Raw genomic sequence first — 24,972 nt, 5'->3', positions numbered from 1 at the left:
TGACGTGGATGATGATGGATGAGCCCCCTCACAGCTGGAGGTGACATGGATGATGATGGATGAACCCCCTCACAGCTGGAGGTGACATGGATGATGATGGATGAACCCCCTCACAGCTGGAGGTGACATGGATGATGATGGATGAGCCCCCCTCACAGCTGGAGGTGACATGGATGATGATGGATGAGCCCCCCTCACAGCTGGAGGTGACATGGATGATGATGGATGAGCCCCCTCACAGCTGGAGGTGACATGGATGATGATGGATGAGCCCCCCTCACAGCTGGAGGTGACATGGATGATGATGGATGAGCCCCCTCACAGCTGGAGGTGACATGGATGATGATGGATGAACCCCCTCACAGCTGGAGGTGACGTGGATGATGATGGATGAGCCCCCCTCACAGCTGGAGGTGACATGGATGATGATGGATGAACCCCCTCACAGCTGGAGGTGACGTGGATGATGATGGATGAACCCCCTCACAGCTGGAGGTGACGTGGATGATGATGGATGAGCCCCCTCACAGCTGGAGGTGACATGGATGATGATGGATGAACCCCCTCACAGCTGGAGGTGACATGGATGATGATGGATGAGCCCCCTCACAGCTGGAGGTGACATGGATGATGATGGATGAGCCCCCCTCACAGCTGGAGGTGACATGGATGATGATGGATGAGCCCCCCTCACAGCTGGAGGTGACATGGATGATGATGGATGAGCCCCCCTCACAGCTGGAGGTGACATGGATGATGATGGATGAACCCCTCACAGCTGGAGGTGACATGGATGATGATGGATGAACCCCCTCACAGCTGGAGGTGACGTGGATGATGATGGATGAGCCCCCCCTCACAGCTGGAGGTGACATGGATGATGATGGATGAACCCCCTCACAGCTGGAGGTGACGTGGATGATGATGGATGAGCCCCCTCACAGCTGGAGGTGACGTGGATGATGATGGATGAGCCCCCTCACAGCTGGAGGTGACATGGATGATGATGGATGAACCCCCTCACAGCTGGAGGTGACATGGATGATGATGGATGAACCCCCTCACAGCTGGAGGTGACATGGATGATGATGGATGAACCCCCCTCACAGCTGGAGGTGACATGGATGATGATGGATGAGCCCCCTCACAGCTGGAGGTGACATGGATGATGATGGATGAGCCCCCCTCACAGCTGGAGGTGACATGGATGATGATGGATGAGCCCCCCTCACAGCTGGAGGTGACATGGATGATGATGGATGAGCCCCCTCACAGCTGGAGGTGACATGGATGATGATGGATGAGCCCCCCTCACAGCTGGAGGTGACATGGATGATGATGGATGAGCCCCCCTCACAGCTGGAGGTGAGAACCCGACTTCGTTTACTCACGTTTGCCATCCACCTCACGAGGTGAGGGAGCCCTCCCTCATAAGCAGGAGTGGCGGACGCAACAGTAGCATGTTGTTACTTGATGATCAACAATAAAGTAAACACCACATATACTGGGACGATGAGGGGGGGTGTGGGCGCCCATCTATTGGTAACGCACGGTGTAGCGTTCTACACGAGAGCGCCCATCTATTGGTAACGCAAGGTGTGGCGTTCTACACGAGAGCGCCCATCTATTGGTAACGCAAGGTGTGGCGTTCTACACGAGAGCGCCCATCTATTGGTAACGCAAGGTGTAGCGTTCTACACGAGAGCGCCCATCTATTGGTATAGCAAGGTGTGGCGTTCTACACGAGAGCGCCCATCTATTGGTATAGTACAGGGAGAGAGTTCTACACTCGTGGGGCCCCATACATACGTATAGTACAGGGAGAGAGTTCTACAATAATGTGACCCTATTTTTGCACAGTAGGGGAGTTCTAAACTCGTGGGGTTCCATCAGATTGTACAATACGAGGGAGTTCTATACTCGTGTGGCGCTCATTTCTTTGTACAGGACGAAGTGGGAGTTCTGAACTCGTAGAACCCAGTTTATTATTTCATTACGAGGAAGTAGTTCAATACAGGTCGGGAGTTCTACACTCGTATCCTAAACCGCAGCTTTTCAAAGCTTGAGTAAGCTGTCTTCATTATCTCATTATTAAACACGTATTATTAAGTTATCTGCGCGTGTCCTTAACCATCCAATTCGACAATAACTGATTTTTTAGACTAATAAACAAATATATATATATATATATATATATATATATATATATATATATATATATATATATATATATATATATATATATATATATATATATATATATATATATATATATATTTTATTTTGCTTTGTCGCTGTCTCCCGCGTTTGCGAGGTAGCGCAAGGAAACAGGCGAAAGAAATGGCCCAATCCACCCCCATACACGATGTATATACATACACGTCCACACACGCAAATATACATACCTATACATCTCAATGTACACATATATATACACACACAGACACATACATACATACGCATGCACACAATTCATACTGCCTTTATTCATTCCCATCGCCACCTCGCCACACATGGAATACCATCCCCCTCCGCCCTCATGTGTGCGAGGTAGCGCTAGGAAAAGACAACAAAGGCCACATTCGTTCACAGTCTCTAGCTGTCATGCAATAATGCCCGAAACCACAGCTCCCTTTCCACATCCAGGCCCCACACAACTTTCCATGGTTTACCCCAGACGCTTCACATGCCCTGATTCAATCCACTGACAGCACGTCAACCCCGGTATACCACATCGATCCAATTCACTCTATTCCTTGCCCTCCTTTCACCCTCCTGCATGTTCAGGCCCCGATCACACAAAATCTTTTTCACTCCATCTTTCCACCTCCAATTTGGTCTCCCACTTCTCCTCGTTCCCTCCACCTCCGACACATATATCCTCTTGGTCAATCTTTCCTCACTCATTCTCTCCATGTGACCAAACCATTTCAAAACACCCTCTTCTGCTCTCTCAACCACGCTCTTTTTATTTCCACACATCTCTCTTACCCTTACGTTACTCACTCGATCAAACCACCTCACACCACACATTGTCTTAAAACATCTCATTTCCAGCACATCCATCCTCCTGCGCACAACTCTATCCATAGCCCACGCCTCGCAACCATACAACATTGTTGGAACCACTATTCCTTCAAACATACCCATTTTTGCTTTCCGAGATAATGTTCTCGACTTCCACACATTCTTCAAGGCCCCCAGAATTTTCGCCCCCTCCCCCACCCTATGATCCACTTCCGCTTCCATGGTTCCATCCGCTGCCAGATCCACTCCCAGATATCTAAAACACTTCACTTCCTCCAGTTTTTCTCCATTCAAACTCACCTCCCAATTGACTTGACCCTCAACCCTACTGTACCTAATAACCTTGCTCTTATTCACATTTACTCTTAACTTTCTTCTTTCACACACTTTACCAAACTCAGTCACCAGCTTCTGCAGTTTCTCACATGAATCAGCCACCCGCGCTGTATCATCAGCGAACAACAACTGACTCACTTCCCAAGCTCTCTCATCCCCAACAGACTTCATACTTGCCCCTCTTTCCAAAACTCTTGCATTTACCTCCCTAACAACCCCATCCATAAACAAATTAAACAACCATGGAGACATCACACACCCCTGCCGCAAACCTACATTCACTGAGAACCAATCACTTTCCTCTCTTCCTACACGTACACATGCCTTACATATATATATATATATATATATATATATATATATATATATATATATATATATATATATATATATATATAAACACTCAATACATTTCTACCGATGTTAAAACCTTAGTAAACAATAATACAACCTTAGTAAACAATAATAAAACCTTAGTAAACAATAATACAACCTTAGTAAACAATAATACAACCTTAGTAAACAATGATAAAACCTTAGCAAGCAATAATAAAACCTTAGTAAACAATAATAAACAATAGTGCCTTACCTGTGTGGTTGAAGTAATGTATACGTGATCACGTTCAGTTACGATCTTAAATACACTGACCACCACCACACTGCTCGCTGCCAGCATGTGTGTGTGTAGTTATCGTACACTTGGTCGCAGCCACTTACGATCACGTACGTCGTTGCCAGACGAACGATAGTAGTTGAAATGAGCAGTACGACTATTGTCGTACTCAGAGGTATGAGACTATGTGGCAAGAAACAACTTAGAAGATCAAAGTAAAAGATAAATGTAAGAGTTTAAGAAATTAGAGGGAAAAACAAGGAGAATCAGGTGGCCATATCTGGCATCTTGTTCATAAATCTATATCATCGTTGAGGTAATCGGTAGAGGTTATCGTACGGCTGGCTCCCCTCTCTTCTTCTATCACCTCTATATATGACCATTTATGAAATGCTATGCGCTAATTATAAGCATAGAGGATTTCTATACAATTTAGAAGGAGTTGATTATAGAAATAAATGATAGAAAACGCCTAATAAGGGGGGAGGAAGGCGACCCCCTGTGTGTAGCCTGGTGGCGCTGGCAGCGTCCCCCGCCCGGGGTTACGACACTCATACGATCAACACTTCGGCCTATGACCACCAGGCCCTTGTTAACTACCCAGAGAGAACTGGTAGTTACCTGGGTAGCTAAGGGCGATTCACGTAGAAATGTCGAGGGAAAAACAGGATGAAGTAGATGTGTGTTATAATAACTCTATAGTGTTGTTGACCATGTTATATTTACGATGATAAACATTTTGTTTACGTGGTCGTAAATAGGGAAGCAGTCTAGTGTAGTTTGACCTGAAAGATAAACAAGATAAAAAAATGGGTTGTGATCAAAGTAATAATATTTACTATGTTGTACAGGAAGACAAATACAACCTGATGTATATTTTACAACCTGGTTCACCATTATGTAACCACCTACCCGTCCACAACGAAGCAATTGGGGTAGTTAGAAAGACGGTCGTAGAGTGAGGATGGCTTCTCTCTCTCTCTCTCTCTCTCTCTCTCTCTCTCTCTCTCTCTCTCTCTCTCTCTCTCTCTCTCTCTCTCTCTCTCTCATCGTCAATAGGTCATGTTTGGGTGTTTACGCCCCACTTCAGAGTGAACGACCCTTAGTAACGATAGTTGTGTCGTCTTAACTACCAGACGAGGTCATCTTCACTACTTCACTGTCCACCTTAACACTTGACCTCATACATCACCACCAGCTGGGCTCAGGCAGCTGCTGGTGGTGCTGATAGCCTGGCAGCACCAGCTGGGCTCAGGCAGCTGGTGCTGGTAGCCTACCACCACCACCAGCTGGGCTCAGGCAGCTGGTGCTGGTAGCCTACCACCACCAACAGCTGGGCTCAGACAGCTGGTGGTGCTCGTAGCCTGGCACCACCACCAGCTGGGCTGAGGCAGCTGGTGCTGGTAGCCTACCACCACCAACAGCTGGGCTCAGACAGCTGGTGGTGCTCGTAGCCTGGCACCACCACCAGCTGGGCTCAGGCAGCTGGTGCTGGTAGCCTACCACCACCAACAGCTGGGCTCAGACAGCTGGTGGTGCTCGTAGCCTGGCACCACCACCAGCTGGGCTCAGGCAGCTGGTGCTGGTAGCCTACCACCACCAACAGCTGGGCTCAGACAGCTGGTGGTGCTCGTAGCCTGGCACCACCACCAGCTGGGCTCAGGCAGCTGGTGCTGGTAGCCTACCACCACCAACAGCTGGGCTCAGACAGCTGGTGGTGCTCGTAGCCTGGCACCACCACCAGCTGGGCTCAGGCAGCTGGTGCTGGTAGCCTACCACCACCAACAGCTGGGCTCAGACAGCTGGTGGTGCTCGTAGCCTGGCACCACCACCAGCTGGGCTCAGACAGCTGGTGGTGCTCGTAGCATGGCACCACCACCAGCTGGGCTCAGACAGCTGGTGGTGGTGCTCGTAGCATGGCACCACCAGCTGGGCTCAGGTGGTGCTGGTAGCCTGGCAGCACCACCTGCTGGCTCTGGACATATCCCCTTCATTTCAACACAACACACACGACCTCCACAACACAACGCAACACAACACAACACAACACAACACAGCACAACACAGCACAACACAACACAGCACAACACAAAACAACACAACAAAACACAACACAACACAACACAACCACAACACAACGCAACACAACACAGCACAACACAACGCAACACAGCAAAATACAACACAACACAACACAACACAACCACAACACAACACAACCACAACACAGCACAACACAACACAGCAAAATACAACACAACACAACACAACGCAACACAACACATCGCAACGCAACCATAACACAGCACAACACCACACCACACCACACAACACAACACAACACAACACAACACAACACCACACCACACAACACAACACCACACAACACAACACAACACAGCACAACGCAACAGAACACAACACAAAACAACAACGCACAACACAACACAACCACAACACAACACGGCAAAACACAACGCAACACAACACAACACAACACAGCATAAGACTCAGACTCAAGACTCAGCAGCTGGTTGTGGACATGGCTTGTGATGGTTGTAGGAGGTGGTTGTGGACGTGGCTCATGATGGTTGTAGGAGGTGGTTGTGGACGTGGCTCATGATGGTTGTAGGACGTGTATGTGGACGTGGCTCATAATGGTTGTAGGAGGTGGTTGTGGACGTGGCTCATGATGGTTGTAGGAGGTGGTTGTGGACGTGGCTTATGGTGGTTGTAGGAGGTGGTTGTGGACGTGGCTCATGATGGTTGTAGGAGGTGGTTGTGGACGTGGCTTATGATGGTTGTAGGAGGTGGTTGTGGACATGGCTTGTGATGGTTGTAGGAGGTGGTTGTGGACGTGGCTCATGATGGTTGTAGGAGGTGGTTGTGGACGTGGCTCATGATGGTTGTAGGACGTGTATGTGGACGTGGCTCATAATGGTTGTAGGAGGTGGTTGTGGACGTGGCTCATGATGGTTGTAGGTGGTGGTTGTGGACGTGGCTTATGATGGTTGTAGAAGGTGGTTGTGGACGTGGCTTATGATGGTTGTAGGAGGTGGTTGTGGACGTGGCTCATGATGGTTGTAGGACGTGTTTGTGGACGTGGCTCATAATGGTTGAAGGAGGTGGTTGTGGACGTGGCTCATGATGGTTGTAGGTGGTTGTGGACGTGGCTTATGGTGGTTGTAGGAGGTGGTTGTGGACGTGGCTCATGATGGTTGTAGGAGGTGGTTGTGGACGTGGCTTATGATGGTTGTAGGAGGTGGTTGTGGACGTGGCTCATGATGGTTGTAGGAGGTGGTTGTGGACGTGGCTCATGATGTTTGCAGGAGGTGGTTGTGGACGTGGCTTATGATGGTTGTAGGAGGTGGTTGTGGACGTGGCTTATGATGGTTGTAGGAGGTGGTTGTGGACGTGGCTTATGATGGTTGTAGGAGGTGGTTGTGGACGTGGCTCATGATGGTTGTAGGAGGTGGTTGTGGACGTGGCTCATGATAGTTGTAGGAGGTGGTTGTGGACGTGGCTCATGATGGTTGTAGGAGGTGGTTGTGGACGTGGCTCATGATGGTTGTAGGGAGGTGGCTTGTGGACGTGGCTTATGATGGTTGTAGGAGGTGGTTGTGGACGTGGCTCATGATGGTTGTAGGAGGTGGTTGTGGACGTGGCTTATGATGGTTGTAGGAGGTGGTTGTGGACGTGGCTCATGGTGGTTGTAGGAGGTGGTTGTGGACGTGGCTTATGATGGTTGTAGGAGGGTTGGACGTAGCTCATCGATGGTTGTAGAGGTGGTTGGACGTGGCTCATGATGGTTGTAGGAGGTGGTTGTGGACGTGGCTCATGAATGGTTGTAGGAGGTGGTTGTGGACGTGGCTCATGATGGTTGTAGGAGGTGGTTGTGGACGTGGCTCATGATGGTTGTAGGAGGTGGTTGTGGACGTGGCTATGATGGTTGTAGGAGGTGGTTGTGGACGTGGCTTATGATGGTTGTAGGAGGTGGTTGTGGACGTGAGCTTATGATGGTTGTAGGAGGTGGTTGTGGACGTGGCTTATGATGGTTGTAGGAGGTGGTTGTGGACGTAGCTTATGATGGTTGTAGGAGGTGGTTGTGGACGTAGCTCATGATGGTTGTAGGAAGTGGTTGTGGACTTGGCTCATGATGGTTGTAGGAGGTGGTTGTGGACGTGGCTTATGATGGTTGTAGGAGGTGGTTGTGGACTTGGCTCATGATGGTTGTAGGAGGTGGTTGTGGACGTGGCTCATGATGGTTGTAGGAGGTGGTTGTGGACGTGGCTCATGATGGTTGTAGGAGGTGGTTGTGGACGTGGCTCATGATGGTTGTAGGAGGTGGTTGTGGACGTGGCTCATGATGGTTGTAGGTGGTTGCGGACGTGGCTTATGATGGTTGTAGGAGGTGGTTGTGGACGTGGCTTATGATGGTTGTAGGAGGTGGTTGTGGACGTTGTTCATGATGGTTGTAGGAGGTGGTTGTGGACGTGGTTCATGATTGTTGTATTAGGTGGTTGTGGACGTGGCTCATGATGGTTGTAGGTGGTTGTGGACGTGGCTCATGATGGTTGTAGGAGGTGGTTGTGGACGTGGCTCATGATGGTTGTAGCTGGTTGTGGACGTGGCTCATGATGGTTGTAGGTGGTTGTGGACGTGGTTCATGATGGTTGTAGGAGGTGGTTGTGGACGTGGCTCATGATGGTTGTAGGAGTTGGTTGTGGACGTGGCTCATGATGGTTGTAGGAGTTGGTTGTGGACGTGGCTCATGATGGTTGTAGGAGGTGGTTGTGGACGTGGCTCATGATGGTTGTAGGAGGTGGTTGTGGACGTGGCTCATGATGGTTGTAGGAGGTGGTTGTGGACGTGGCTCATGATGGTTGTAGGAGGTGGTTGTGGACGTGGCTCATGATGGTTGTAGGAGGTGGTTGTGGACGTGGCTCATTATGGTTGTAGGAGGTGGTTGTGGACGTGGCTCATTATGGTTGTAGGAGGTGGTTGTGGACGTGGCTTATGATGGTTGTAGGAGGTGGTTGTGGACGTGGCTCATGATGGTTGTAGGAGGTAGTTGTGGACGTGGCTCATGATGGTTGTAGGAGGTGGTTGTGGACGTGGCTCATGATGGTTGTTGGAGGTGGTTGTGGACGTGGCTCATGATGGTTGTAGGAGGTGGTTGTGGACGTGGCTCATGATGGTTGTAGGAGGTGGTTGTGGACGTGGTTCATGATGGTTGTAGGAGGTGGTTGTGGACATGGCTCTTGATGGTTGTAGGTGGTTGCAGACGTGGCTTATGTTGGTGATAGGATGTGGTTGTGGACGTGGCTTATGATGGTTGTAGGAGGTGGTTGTGGACGTGGCTCATGATGGTTGTAGGAGGTGGTTGTTGACGTGGCTCATGATGGTTGTAGGAGGTGGTTGTGGACGTGGCTCATGATGGTTGTAGGAGGTGTTTGTGGACGTGGCTCATGATGGTTGTAGGTGGTTGTGGAGGTGGCTCATGATGGTTGTAGGAGGTGGTTGTGGACGTGGCTCATGATGGTTGTAGGTGGTTGCAGACGTGGCTCATGATGGTTGTAGGTGGTTGTGGACGTGGCTCATGATGGTTGTAGGTGGTTGTGGACGTGGCTCATGATGGTTGTTGGAGGTGGTTGTGGACGTGGCTCATGATGGTTGTAGGTGGTTGTAGACGTGGCTCATGATGGTTGTAGGTGGTTGTGGACGTGGCTCATGATGGTTGTAGGTGGTTGTGGACGTGGCTCATGATGGTTGTAGGAGGTGGTTGTGGACGTGGCTCATGATGGTTGTAGGAGGTGGTTGTGGACGTGGCTCATGATGGTTGTAGGAGGTGGTTGTGGACGTGGGTCATGATGGTTGTAGGAGGTGGTTGTGGACGTGGCTCATGATGGTTGTAGGAGGTGGTTGTGGACGTGGCTCTGGGCCATGAGTCTCGTCCACCCGGCTGTGGGTGAGGACATGGAAGAGCCATACTAGTGTTAGGGAGCAGGTGCGCATGAGTACGAGGAGAACCAGGTATGGAACAGGTATGGAGGGAGATGGAAAGGTTGAATCACATAGATGGAACAGGTATGGAGGGAGATGGAAACGCTGAATCACATAGATGGAACAGATATGGAGGGAGATGGAAACGCTGAATCACATAGATGGAACAGGTATGGAGGGAGATGGAAACGCTGAATCACATAGATGGAACAGGTATGGAGGGAGATGGAAACGCTGAATCACATAGATGGAACAGGTATGGAGGGAGATGGAAACGCTGAATCACATAGATGGAACAGGTATGGAGGGAGATGAAAACGCTGAATCACATAGATGGAACAGGTATGGAGGGAGATGGAAACGCTGAATCACATAGATGGAACAGGTATGGAGGAAGATGGAAACGCTGAATCACATAGATGGAACAGGTATGGAGGGAGATGGAAACGCTGAATCACATAGATGGAACAGGTATGGAGGGAGATGGAAACGCTGAATCACATAGATGGAACAGGTATGGAGGGAGATGGAAGCGTTGAACTATGGCCTGTGTCTGTGATCATAGCAAGGTGGGTCAACCCACGACTGAGGGAGGAAGGTGTGGTACGTGGCATGCGACGACACCATGTATTCACCACAGCATGTGGCACCCCAGCTACACACACACTGTACACAGCATGAGGCACCCCAGCTACACACACTGTACACAGCATGAGGCACCCCAGCTACACACACTGTACACAGCATGAGGCACCCCAGCTACACACACACTGTACACAGCATGAGGCACCCCAGCTACACACACTGTACACAGCATGAGGCACCCCAGCTACACACACACTGTACACAGCATGAGGCACCCCAGCTACACACACACTGTACACAGCATGAGGCACCCCAGCTACACACACTGTACACAGCATGAGGCACCCCAGCTACACACACTGTACACAGCATGAGGCACCCCAGCTACACACACACTGTACACAGCATGAGGCACCCCAGCTACACACACTGTACACAGCATGAGGCACCCCAGCTACACACACTGTACACAGCATGAGGCACCCCAGCTACACACACACTGTACACAGCATGAGGCACCCCAGCTACACACACTGTACACAGCATGAGGCACCCCAGCTACACACACTGTACACAGCATGAGGCACCCCAGCTACACACACTGTACACAGCATGAGGCACCCCAGCTTACACACACACTGTACACAGCATGAGGCATCCCAGCTACACACACCTGTACACAGCATGAGGCACCCCAGCTACACACACACTGTACACAGCATGAGGCAGCCCCAGCTACACACACACTGTACACAGCATGAGGCACCCCAGCTACACACACTGTACACAGCAATGAGGCACACCAGCTACACACACACTGTACACAGCATGAGGCACCCAGCTACACACACACTGTACACAGCATGAGGCACCCCAGCCACACACCACTGTACACTGCATGAGGCACCCCAGCTACACACACTGTACACAGCACTAGGCACTCCCAGCTACACCACACACTGTACACAGCATGAGGCACCCCATCTACACACACTGTACACAGCATGAGGCCCCCCAGCTAACACCACTGTACACAGCATGAGGCACCCCAGCTACACACATGTACACAGCATGAGGCACCCCAGCTACACAACACTGTACACCGCATGAGGAACCCCAGCTACACACACTGTACACAGCATGAGGCACCCAGCTACACACCACTGTACACAGCATGAGGCACCCCCAGCTACACACACACTGTACACAGCATGAGGCACCCCAAGGTACACACACTGTACACAGCATGAGGCACCCCAGCTACACACACATGTACACAGCATGAGGCACCCAGCTACCACACACTGTACACAGCATGAGGCACCCCAGCCACACACCCCACTGTACACAGCATGAGGCACCCAGTACACACACACTGTACACAGCATGAGGCACCCCAGCTACACACACTGTACACCATGAGGCACCCAGCTACACACACACTGTACACAGCATGAGGCACCCAGCTACACACACATGTACACAGCATGAGGCACCCCAGCTACACACACTGTACACAGCATGAGCACCCCAGCTACACACACACTGTACACAGCATGAGGCACCCCAGCTACACACACACTGTACACAGCATGAGCACCCCAGCTACACACACACTGTACACAGCATGAGGCACCCCAGCCACACACACACTGTACACAGCATGAGGCACCCCAGCTACACACACACTGTACACAGCATGAGGCACCCAGCTACAACACACTGTACACAGCTGAGGCACCCCAGTACACACACTGTACACAGCATGAGGCAACCCAGCTACACACACACTGTACACAGCATGAGCACCCCAGGTACACACACTGTACACAGCATGAGGCACCCAGCTACACACACTGTACACAGCATGAGGCACCCCAGCTACACACACACTGTACACAGCATGAGGCACCCAGCTACACACACACTGTAACACAGCATGAGGCACCCCAGCTACACACACACTGTACACAGCATGAGGCACCCCAGCTAACACACACACTGTACACAGCATGAGGCAACCCAGCTACACACACACTGTACACAGCATGAGGCACCCCAGCTACACACACACACTGTACACAGCATGAGGCACCCCAGCTACACACACACTGTACACAGCATGAGGCACCCCAGCTACACACACACTGTACACAGCATGAGGCACCCCAGCTACACACACACTGTACACAGCATGAGGCACCCCAGCTACACACACACTGTACACAGCATGAGGCACCCCAGCTACACACACACTGTACACAGCATGAGGCACCCAGCTACAACACACTGTACACAGCATGAGGCAGCCCCAGCTACACACACACTGTACACAGCATGAGGCAGCCCAGCTACACACACACTGTACACAGCATGAGGCACCCCAGCTACACACACACTGTACACAGCATGAGGCACCCCAGCTACACACACACTGTACACAGCATGAGGCACCCCAGCTACACAGCATGAGGCAGCCCAGCTACACACACACTGTACACAGCATGAGGCACGCCCAGCTTACACACACACTGTACACAGCCATGAGGCACCCCAGCTACACACACTGTACACAAGCATGAGGCACCCCAGCTACCACACACTGTACCAGCATGAGGCACCCCAGCTACACACCACACTGTACAACAGCATGAGGCACCCCAGCTACAAACACTGTACACAGCTTGAGGCACCCAGCTACACACACACTGTACCACAGCTGAGAGCACCCCAGCATACACCACACATGTACACAGAATGAGGCAGCCCCAGCTACACCACCACTGTACACAGCGATGAGGCAGCCCCAGCTACACAACACCACTGTACACAAGCATGATGCACCCCAGCTACAACACCACACTGTACCAGCATGAAGCACCCCAGCTACACACACACTGTACACAGCATGAAGCACCCAGGTACACCACACACCTGTACACAGCATGAGCCACCCCAGCTACACACACACTGTACACTGCCATGAGGCACCCCAGCTACACCACACTGTACAAGATGAGGCAACCCCAGATACAACACACATGTACCACAGCTGAGGCACCCCAGGTACACACACACTGTACACAGCATGAGGCACCCACAGCTACACACACACTGTACACAGCATGAGGCACCCCAGCTACACACACAAACTGTACACAGCATGAGGCACCCCAGCTACACACACACTGTACACAGCATGAGGCACCCCAGCTACACACACACTGTACACAGCATGAGGCACCCCAGCTACACACACTGTACACAGCATGAGGCACCCCAGCTACACACACACTGTACACAGCATGAGGCACCCCAGCTACACACACACTATACACAGCATGAGGCACCCCAGCTACACACACACTGTACACAGCATGAGGCACCCCAGCTACACACACACTATACACAGCATGAGGCACCCCAGCTACACACACACTATACACAGCATGAGGCACCCCAGCTACACACACACTGTACACAGCATGAGGCACCCCAGCTACTTCAACTTTCAGTTATTCGCTCATGAGACCTGCCTACAAAATTATGGCAACTTCTGTTCTCTGTTGAATTTCTGTAAGTGTGTCTACAGATGACTTCAGTCCAGAGTGACATGTAAGATGGTTCGTGTTTGGTTAACTTGAGTTCATGAGAGAGAGCGAGTAGAGGGCGTACGTAGAAGGACGAATCACATATCTATACTTACCCTGTGTTGAAGATATCGCGAGCCCACACTGCGAGTTACATAAACAGATAAATGATAGTGTTAAGTGCGTATCGTAACATGTCACATGACGTCATGGTATATGATTGTCATTTGTTTTGATGGTAATAAGCGAAATGGGAAGGTAGAGAAATGCGTTGGTTATGTTCGGTGAGGCTGAAGCTAAAGCAGATACTATGAAATATATCTTTATCATTGCTACTGTTAGCTATACGAGTTAATCAAGACAAATGATATTACAGAAAGAAATGACTAAATTTTTATCTATTTATTTTGCTTTGTCGCTGTCTCCCGCGTTAGCGAGGTAGCGCAAGGAAACAGACGAAAGAATGGCCCAACCCACCCAAATACACATATATATACATACACGTCCACACACGCAAATATACATACCTATACATCTCAATGTACACATATATATACACACACAAACATATACATATATACACATGTACATAATTCATACTGTCTGCCTATATTTATTCCCATCGCCACCTCGCCACACATGGAATAACAACCCCCTCCCCCCTCATGTGTGCGAGGTAGCGCTAGGAAAAGACAACTAAGGCCCCATTCGTTCACGCTCAGTCTCTAGCTGTCATGTAATAATGCACCGAAACCACAGCTCCCTTTCCACATCCAGGCCCCACAAAACTTTCCATGGTTTACCCCAGACGCTTCACATTCCCTGGTTCAATCCATTAACAGCACGTCGACCCCGGTATATCACATCGATCCAATTCACTCTATTCCTTGCCCTCCTTTCACCCTCCTGCATGTTCAGGCCCCGATCACACAAAATCTTTTTCACTCCGTCTTTCCACCTCCAATTTGGTCTCCCACTTCTCGTTCCCTCCACCTGCGACACATATATCCTCTTGGTCAATCTTTCCTCCCTCATTCTCTCCATGTGCCCAAACCATTTCAAAACACCCTCTTCTGCTCTCTCAACCACGCTCTTTTTATTTCCACACATCTCTCTTACCCTTACGTTACTTACTCGATCAAACCACCTCACACCACACATTGTCCTCAAACATCTCATTTCCAGCACATCCATCCTCCTGCGCACAACTCTATCCATAGCCCACGCCTCGCAACCATACAACATTGTTGGAACCACTATTCCTTCAAACATACCCATTTTTGCTTTCCGAGATAATGTTCTCGACTTCCACACATTCTTCAAGGCTCCCAGGATTTTCGCCCCCTCATCCACCCTAAGATTCACTTCCGCTTCCATGGTTCCATCCGCTGCCAGATCCACTCCCAGATATCTAAAACACTTTACTTCCTCCAGTTTTTCTCCATTCAAACTTACCTCCCAATTGACTTGACCCTCAACCCTACTGTACCTAATAACCTTGCTCTTATTCACATCTACTCTTAACTTTCTTCTTTCACACACTTTACCAAACTCAGTCACCAGCTTCTGCAGTTTCTCACATGAATCAGCCACCAGCGCTGTATCTATTTCATACTTAACCGCCGTCTCCCGCGTTAGCGAGGTAGCGCAAGGAAACAGACGAAGAATGGCCCAACCCACCCACATACACATGTATACACATATACGCTCACACACGCACATATACATACATATACGTTTCAACGTATACATATATATACATGCACAGACATATACATATATACACATGTACATATCCATACTTGCTGCCTTCATCCATTTTCTCGCCACCTCGCCACACATGAAATGACAACCCCCTCCCCCCGCATGTGCGCGAGGTATCGCTACGAAAAGACAACAAAGGTCACATTCGTTCACACTCAGTCTCTAGCTGTCATGTAATAATGCACCGAAACCACAGCTCCCTTTCCACATCCAAGCCCCACAAAACTTTCCATGGTTTACCCCGATCGCGATGCATTGTGTGTCTTCGGTTTGATTGTTTTCTTACAGGGGGAAAGATAAGGCCAGTGCAGGTTGGAAGACCACTGCTCCACATGGAGAAACAATCAAGTGAAGGCAGTGAAATGATCCACGGTGTATGATATGGCGCATTTGCCAACGAACATAAGAACTCTGTTCCACTGAGGTTTGTTAACAGAAAAATTCAGGACAGATGATATGTTGTATATAACCAAAGCCGACAAAAGTAGTGTAGTGAACATATATGATTATAGATAATAAGTGGAGGCTCTCCTACGTGATTCTAATACGTATTGCGAAATAAACAAAGATCTGACGGGAAAATAACTCGCACCACACAAGCCATCAACACAAGACACGTACGGCTTCATCAACACAACACAAAATAAACACTCCCCCGAGGCCAGTTGTGAACTGTATATGGTCTGTTACATATAAGATATCCAAGTAACATTACTGCCTTCTTATTCTGGACACCGTTTCACATTCACTCGTATAAAACAACGAGGATTTAGTTAGAAAGTTGAAATCACTCAATGGAAGATATGCTTACAGAATAGTGAGTTCTGATGTGAAATCGCTGTTTAACAACGTCCCTGGTAACTAGTGTGTTCATCTTCCACCCAAACACCTTGAGAGACAACACTGAGTCATGGTCATTAAAAACATGATGGAACTAAGAAGAATGCGTGAAGATAATAATTCATCTTTTGTGTTTGAGGGCAGACATTATGAACAACAACATTGCATGGCTATGGGTAATCCCCTTCTCCTCTGTGTTGACAAATAGTACTTTGAAAATCATTTTCTAAACACTATAAAGGAACAAGACACAGTTTGCCTCCGATATGTAGACGACGTATTTTCATTTTGGTCTGATAACCAACACATTGATGACTTTCTGCATCAGTTAACTCGTTAGCTTCGTCCATAAACTTGACTCATGAAGTCGAAATGATTAAGTTATCCTTCCTGGATATAGATGTCATCAGAGATAAAGTTATCTTGAAAACTAAGGTTTACAGAAAACCTACAAATATACTGTTTTATGTCCACCATTATTCAAATCATCATATTAATGTAAAAAAAAATCGGTTTTCATATCTATGTACCTGAGAGCATATGGGATTTCAGGTCCTAAATTTTCAGATAATGAACTGAAAATGATTCAGACCATTGGACAGAAACTAAGATAACCAATAAATATACTTAACTAGTGTTAGGATACAGCAAGGAAACGTTTCTATAGTGACCAAAATAATAAGCAAGAACGGAAAAGTTACCAAAGAACTCTTGTTCTTCCCTTCTATGAGAATTCTCTCGAATGTGTTCATATTCTCAAAAAACTTAATGTATAAGTAGTATTCCAATATGACAACACCATCAAGAAAGCCCTTATCTAAAAAAGCTCATCATTTACTACAGGTGTTGTTTACAAAGTCCCATGCAAATGTTGTAACCAATTATATATTGGACTATCGGGAAAGATTTCGAGACTAGGATCTCACAACGTATGTATAGTTTTAGGATAATCCAACAAAGAAGCGGTATATTTCAACCTAAAGCTGACTTTGATCACCATATCGACTGGGAAAGAGCTAAGACCACATCTAAACCAAATAGTTTCAGTGAAAGAACTGAAACTGAATCATGTTTGATCTCTGGCACATTTGACCGTAATGCAAACATGTCCTTTAGCCATGTTTAATGTGACAACCTGTCAAGTGAAATGATTATTACGATGTATGGCCAGAACAACCCCGGCCACACGTAATGTAAGAGGACGAAGAACAGACACATCAAGTCACATAGTTAGTGCCTACCTGCTGGCTACAGGCATTACTGATGCCTCACCACACTGCTACCTCGGTGTTTTTAAGGACATCAACACGGACCTCCACTGTGCCTGAGGATGGAGTAAACAAAAGTAATCACCATCTCTCATTTTCTCTTTCTAGTGATGACTGAGCAGACATCTCTCCACGGTAAAGTGAAGGTTTTGCATATATATATATATATATATATATATATATATATATATATATATATTATTATTATTATTATTATTATTATTATACTTTGTCGCTGTCTCCCGCGTTTGCGAGGTAGCGCAAGGAAACAGACGAAAGAAATGGCCCAACCCACCCACCCCATACACATGTATATACATACGTCCACACACGCAAATATACATACCTACACAGCTTTCCATGGTTTACCCCAGACGCTTCACATGCCTTGATTCAATCCACAGACAGCACGTCAACCCCGGTATACCACATCGCTCCAATTCACTCTATTCCTTGCCCTCCTTTCACCCTCCTGCATGTTCAGGCCCCGATCACACAAAATCTTTTTCACTCCATCTTTCCACCTCCAATTTGGTCTCCCTCTTCTCCTCGTTCCCTCCACCTCCGACACATATATCCTCTTGGTCAATCTTTCCTCACTCATTCTCTCCATGTGCCCAAACCACTTCAAAACACCCTCTTCTGCTCTCTCAACCACGCTCTTTTTATTTCCACACATCTCTCTTACCCTTACGTTACTCACTCGATCAAACCACCTCACACCACACATTGTCCTCAAACATCTCATTTCCAGCACATCCATCCTCCTGCGCACAACTCTATCCATAGCCCACGCCTCGCAACCATACAACATTGTTGGAACCACTATTCCTTCAAACATACCCATTTTTGCTTTCCGAGATAATGTTCTCGACTTCCACACATTCTTCAAGGCTCCCAGAATTTTCGCCCCCTCCCCCACCCTATGATCCACTTCCGCTTCCATGGTTCCATCCGCTGCCAGATCCACTCCCAGATATCTAAAACACTTCACTTCCTCCAGTTTTTCTCCATTCAAACTCACCTCCCAATTGACTTGACCCTCAACCCTACTGTACCTAATAACCTTGCTCTTATTCACATTTACTCTTAACTTTCTTCTTTCACACACTTTACCAAACTCAGTCACCAGCTTCTGCAGTTTCTCACATGAATCAGCCACCAGCGCTGTATCATCAGCGAACAACAACTGACTCACTTCCCAAGCTCTCTCATCCCCAACAGACTTCATACTTGCCCCTCTTTCCAAAACTCTTGCATTCACCTCCCTAACCACCCCATCCATAAACAAATTAAACAACCATGGAGACATCACACACCCCTGCCGCAAACCTACATTCACTGAGAACCAATCACTTTCCTCTCTTCCTACACGTACACATGCCTTACATCCTCGATAAAAACTTTTCACTGCTTCTAACAACTTGCCTCCCACACCATATATTCTTAATACCTTCCACAGAGCATCTCTATCAACTCTATCATATGCCTTATCCAGATCCATAAATGCTACATACAAATCCATTTGCTTTTCTAAGTATTTCTCACATACATTCTTCAAAGCAAACACCTGATCCACACATCCTCTACCACTTCTGAAACCACACTGCTCTTCCCCAATCTGATGCTCTGTACATGACTTCACCCTCTCAATCAATACCCTCCCATATAATTTGCCAGGAATACTCAACAAACTTATACCTCTGTAATTTGAGCACTCACTCTTATCCCCTTTGCCTTTGTACAATGGCACTATGCACGCATTCCGCCAATCCTCAGGCACCTCACCATGAGTCATACATACATTAAATAACCTTACCAACCAGTCAACAATACAGTCACCCCCTTTTTTAATAAATTCCACTGCAATACCATCCAAACCTGCCGCCTTGCCGGCTTTCATCTTCCGCAAAGCTTTTACTACCTCTTCTCTGTTTACCAAATCATTTTCCCTAACCCTCTCACTTTGCACACCACCTCGACCAAAACACCCTATATCTGCCACTCTATCATCAAACACATTCAACAAACCTTCAAAATACTCACTCCATCTCCTTCTCACATCACCACTACTTGTTATCACCTCCCCATTTGCGCCCTTCACTGAAGTTCCCATTTGCTCCCTTGTCTTACGCACTTTATTTACCTCCTTCCAGAACATCTTTTTATTCTCCCTAAAATTTAATGATACTCTCTCACCCCAACTCTCATTTGCCCTTTTTTTCACCTCTTGCACCTTTCTCTTGACCTCCTGTCTCTTTCTTTTATACATCTCCCACTCAATTGCATTTTTTCCCTGCAAAAATCGTCCAAATGCCTCTCTCTTCTCTTTCACTAATACTCTTACTTCTTCATCCCACCACTCACTACCCTTTCTAATCAACCCACCTCCCACTCTTCTCATGCCACAAGCATCTTTTGCGCAATCCATCACTGATTCCCTAAATACATCCCATTCCTCCCCCACTCCCCTTACTTCCATTGTTCTCACCTTTTTCCATTCTGTACTCAGTCTCTCCTGGTACCTCCTCACACAAGTCTCCTTCCCAAGCTAACTTACTCTCACCACCCTCTTCACCCCAACATTCACTCTTCTTTTCTGAAAACCCATACAAATCTTCACCTTAGCCTCCACAAGATAATGATCAGACATCCCTCCAGTTGCACCTCTCAGCACATTAACATACAAAAGTCTCTCTTTCGCGCGCCTGTCAATTAACTCGTAATCCAATAACGCTCTCTGGCCATCTCTCCTACTTACATAAGTATACTTATGTATATCTCGCTTTTTAAACCAGGTATTCCCAATCATCAGTCCTTTTTCACCACATAAATCTACAAGCTCTTCACCATTTCCATTTACAACACTGAACACCCCATGTATACCAATTATTCCCTCAACTGCCACATTACTCACCTTTGCATTCAAATCACCCATCACTATAACCCGGTCTCGTGCATCAAAACCACTAACACACTCATTCAGCTGCTCCCAAAACACTTGCCTCTCATGATCTTTCTTCTCATGCCCAGGTGCACCAATAATCACCCATCTCTCTCCATCAACTTTCAGTTTTACCCATATTAATCGAGAATTTACTTTCTTACATTCTATCACATACTCCCACAACTCCTGTTTCAGGAGTATTGCTACTCCTTCCCTTGCTCTTGTCTTCTCACTAACCCCTGACTTTACTCCCAAGACATTCCCAAACCACTCTTCCCCTTCATTTATATATATATATATATATATATATATATATATATATATATATATATATATATATATATATATATATATATATATATGGGAACTTCAGTGAAGGGCGCAAATGGGGAGGTGATAACAAGTAGTGGTGATGTGAGAAGGAGATGGAGTGAGTATTTTGCAGGTTTGTTGAATGTGTTTGATGATAGAGTGGCAGATATAGGGTGTTTTGGTCGAGGTGGTGTGCAAAGTGAGAGGGTTAGGGAAAATGATTTGGTAAACAGAGAAGAGGTAGTGAAATCTTTGCGGAAGATGAAAGCCGGCAAGGCAGCAGGTTTGGATGGTATTGCAGTGGAATTTATTAAAAAAGGGGGTGACTGTATTGTTGACTGGTTGGTAAGGTTATTTAATGTATGTATGACTCATGGTGAGGTGCCTGAGGATTGGCGGAATGCGTGCATAGTGCCATTGTACAAAGGCAAAGGGGATAAGAGTGAGTGCTCAAATTACAGAGGTATAAGTTTGTTGAGTATTCCTGGTAAATTATATGGGAGGGTATTGATTGAGAGGGTGAAGGCATGTACAGAGCATCAGATTGGGGAAGAGCAGTGTGGTTTCAGAAGTGGTAGAGGATGTGTGGATCAGGTGTTTGCTTTGAAGAATGTATGTGAGAAATACTTAGAAAAGCATATGGATTTGTATGTAGCATTTATGGATCTGGAGAAGGCATATGATAGAGTTGATAGAGATGCTCTGTGGAAGGTATTAAGAATATATGGTGTGGGAGGAAAGTTGTTAGAAGCAGTGAAAAGTTTTTATCGAGGATGTAAGGCATGTGTACGTGTAGGAAGAGAGGAAAGTGATTGGTTCTCAGTGAATGTAGGTTTGCGGCAGGGGTGTGTGATGTCTCCATGGTTGTTTAATTTGTATATGGATGGGGTTGTTAGGGAGGTAAATGCAAGAGTTTTGGAAAGAGGGGCAAGTATGAAGTCTGTTGGGGATGAGAGAGCTTGGGAAGTGAGTCAGTTGTTGTTCGCTGATGATACAGCGCTGGTGGCTGATTCATGTGAGAAACTGCAGAAGCTGGTGACTGAGTTTGGTAAAGTGTGTGGAAGAAGAAAGTTAAGAGTAAATGTGAATAAGAGCAAGGTTATTAGGTACAGTAGGGTTGAGGGTCAAGTCAATTGGGAGGTGAATTTGAATGGAGAAAAACTGGAGGAAGTGAAGTGTTTTAGATATCTGGGAGTGGATCTGGCAGCGGATGGAACCATGTAAGCGGAAGTGGATCATAGGGTGGGGGAGGGGGCGAAAATTCTGGGAGCCTTGAAGAATGTGTGGAAGTCGAGAACATTATCTCGGAAAGCAAAAATGGGTATGTTTGAAGGAATAGTGGTTCCAACAATGTTGTATGGTTGCGAGGCGTGGGCTATGGATAGAGTTGTGCGCAGGAGGATGGATGTGCTGGAAATGAGATGTTTGAGGACAATGTGTGGTGTGAGGTGGTTTGATCGAGTGAGTAACGTAAGGGTAAGAGAGATGTGTGGAAATAAAAAGAGCGTGGTTGAGAGAGCAGAAGAGGATGTTTTGAAGTGGTTTGGGCACATGGAGAGAATGAGTGAGGAAAGATTGACCAAGAGGATATATGTGTCGGAGGTGGAGGGAACGAGGAGAAGAGGGAGACCAAATTGGAGGTGGAAAGATGGAGTGAAAAAGATTTTGTGTGATCGGGGCCTGAACATGCAGGAGGGTGAAAGGAGGGCAAGGAATAGAGTGAATTGGAGCGATGTGGTATACCGGGGTTGACGTGCTGTAAGTGGATTGAATCAAGGCATGTGAAGCGTCTGGGGTAAACCATGGAAAGCTGTGTAGGTATGTATATTTGCGTGTGTGGACGTATGTATATACATGTGTATGGGGGGGGGGGGGTTGAGCCATTTCTTTCGTCTGTTTCCTTGCGCTACCTCGCAAACGCGGGAGACAGCGACAAAGTATAAATATATATATATATATATATATATATATATATATATATATATATATATATATATATATATATATATATATATATATATATATATATTCCTTGGGGACAGGGGAGAACGAGTACTTCCCACGCATTTCCCCGCGTGTCGTAGAAGACGACTAAAGGGGACGGGAGCGGGGGGCTGGAAACCCTCCCCTCCTTGTATTTCAATTTCTAAAAGGGGAAACAGAAGAAGGAGTCACGCGGGGAGTGCTCATCCTCCTCGAAGGCTCAGATTGGGGTGTCTAAATGTGTGTGGATGTAACCAAGATGAGAAAAAAGGAGAGATAGGTAGTATGTTTGAGGAAAGGAACCTGGATGTTTTGGCTCTGAGTGAAACGAAGCTCAAGGGTAAAGGGGAAGAGTGGTTTGGGAATGTCTTGGGGGTAAAGTTTGGGGTTGGTGAGAGGACAAGAGATAAGAAAGGACTAGCACTACTCCTAAGGTAAGAGTTGTGGGAGTGTGTGATAGAGTATAAGAAAGTAAATTCTAGATTGCTGTGGGTAAAACTGAAAGTGGATGGGGAGAGATGGGTGATTATTGGTGCATATGCACCTGGGCATGAGAAGAAAGATCATGAGAGGCAAGTGTTTTGGGAGCAGCTGAATGAGTGTGTTAGTGGTTTTGATGCACGAGACCGGGTTATAGTGACGGGTGATTTGAATGCAAAGGTGAGTAATGTGGCAGTTGAGGGAATAATTGGTATACATGGGGTATTCAGTGTTGTAAATGGAAATGGTGAAGAGCTTGTAGATTTATGTGGTGAAAAAGGACTGGTGATTGGGAATACCTGGTTTAAAAAGCGAGATATACATAAGTATACTTATGTAAGTAGGAGAGATGGCCAGAGAGCGTTATTGGATTACGTGTTCATACACAAGTGAGCCACCTGGGGTGTTCAGACAGAAGTGGCCCACCTGGGGTGTTCAGACACAAGTGGGCCACCTGGGGTGTTCAGACACAGGTGGGCCACCTGAGGTGTTCAGACACAGGTGGCCCACCTGAGGTGTTCAGACACAAGTGGCCCACCTGAGGTGTTCAGACACAAGTGGGCCACCTGAGGTGTTCAGATACAAGTGGGCCACATGAGGTGTTCAGACACAAGTGGACCACCTGAGGTGTTCAGACACAAGTGGGCCACCTGAGGTGTTCAGACACAAGTGGGCCACCTGGGGTGTTCAGACACAAGTGGCCCATCTGGAGTGTTCAGACACAAGTGGGCCACCTGGGGTGTTCAGACAGAAGTGGCCCACCTGGGGTGTTCAGACACAAGTGGGCCACCTGGGGTGTTCAGACACGAGTGGGCCACCTGGGGTGTTCAGACACAAGTGGCCCATCTGGAGTGTTCAGACACAAGTGGGCCACCTGGGGTGTTCAGACAGAAGTGGCCCACCTGGGGTGTTCAGACACAAGTGGGCCACCTGGGGTGTTCAGACACGAGTGGGCCACCTGGGGTGTTCAGATACAAGTGGGCCACCTGGAGTGTTCAGATACAAGTGGGCCACCTGGGGTGTTCAGACACAAGTGGGCCACCTGGGGTGTTCAGATACAAGTGGGCCACCTGGGGTGTTCAGACACAAGTGGGCCACCTGAGGTGTTCAGACACAAGTGGGCCACCTGGGGTGTTCAGATGTGACACACTAACGTATGATCTGACAAGGTGACACACTGGCGTATGATCAGACAAGGCGACACACTGGCGTATGATGAGATAA

General features: G+C 47.6%; 1 protein-coding gene across 4 annotated transcripts in view; it reads right to left on the bottom strand.

Moving 5' to 3' along the window:
• Positions 1–24,972, bottom strand: part of LOC139762297 (hydroxylysine kinase) — a 122,526-nt gene that overhangs the window by 83,365 nt on the left and 14,189 nt on the right. Inside the window, exon 2 of one of the 4 annotated variants that reach the window (XM_071686892.1) lies at positions 18,000–18,082. The exons of 1 other annotated variant lie outside the window; for it this stretch is intronic. Coding sequence is in view for 1 of the 3 variants with exons in the window: in XM_071686890.1 (XP_071542991.1) it covers positions 3,953–4,039 (87 nt within the window). In the remaining 2 variants the exon portion in view is untranslated. Of the gene's footprint in view, positions 1–3,952; positions 4,055–17,999; positions 18,083–24,972 lie in introns of those variants that run through there. 2 more of the 4 variants (XM_071686890.1, XM_071686891.1) reach the window with 2 other exon arrangements.

The sequence above is a fragment of the Panulirus ornatus genome, chromosome 43 (genome assembly GCF_036320965.1).
Source record: "Panulirus ornatus isolate Po-2019 chromosome 43, ASM3632096v1, whole genome shotgun sequence".
Lineage (NCBI taxonomy): Eukaryota > Metazoa > Arthropoda > Malacostraca > Decapoda > Palinuridae > Panulirus > Panulirus ornatus.
Note: the sequence above shows the minus strand (reverse complement) of the source record. Positions and strands in the feature narration are given on the sequence as shown.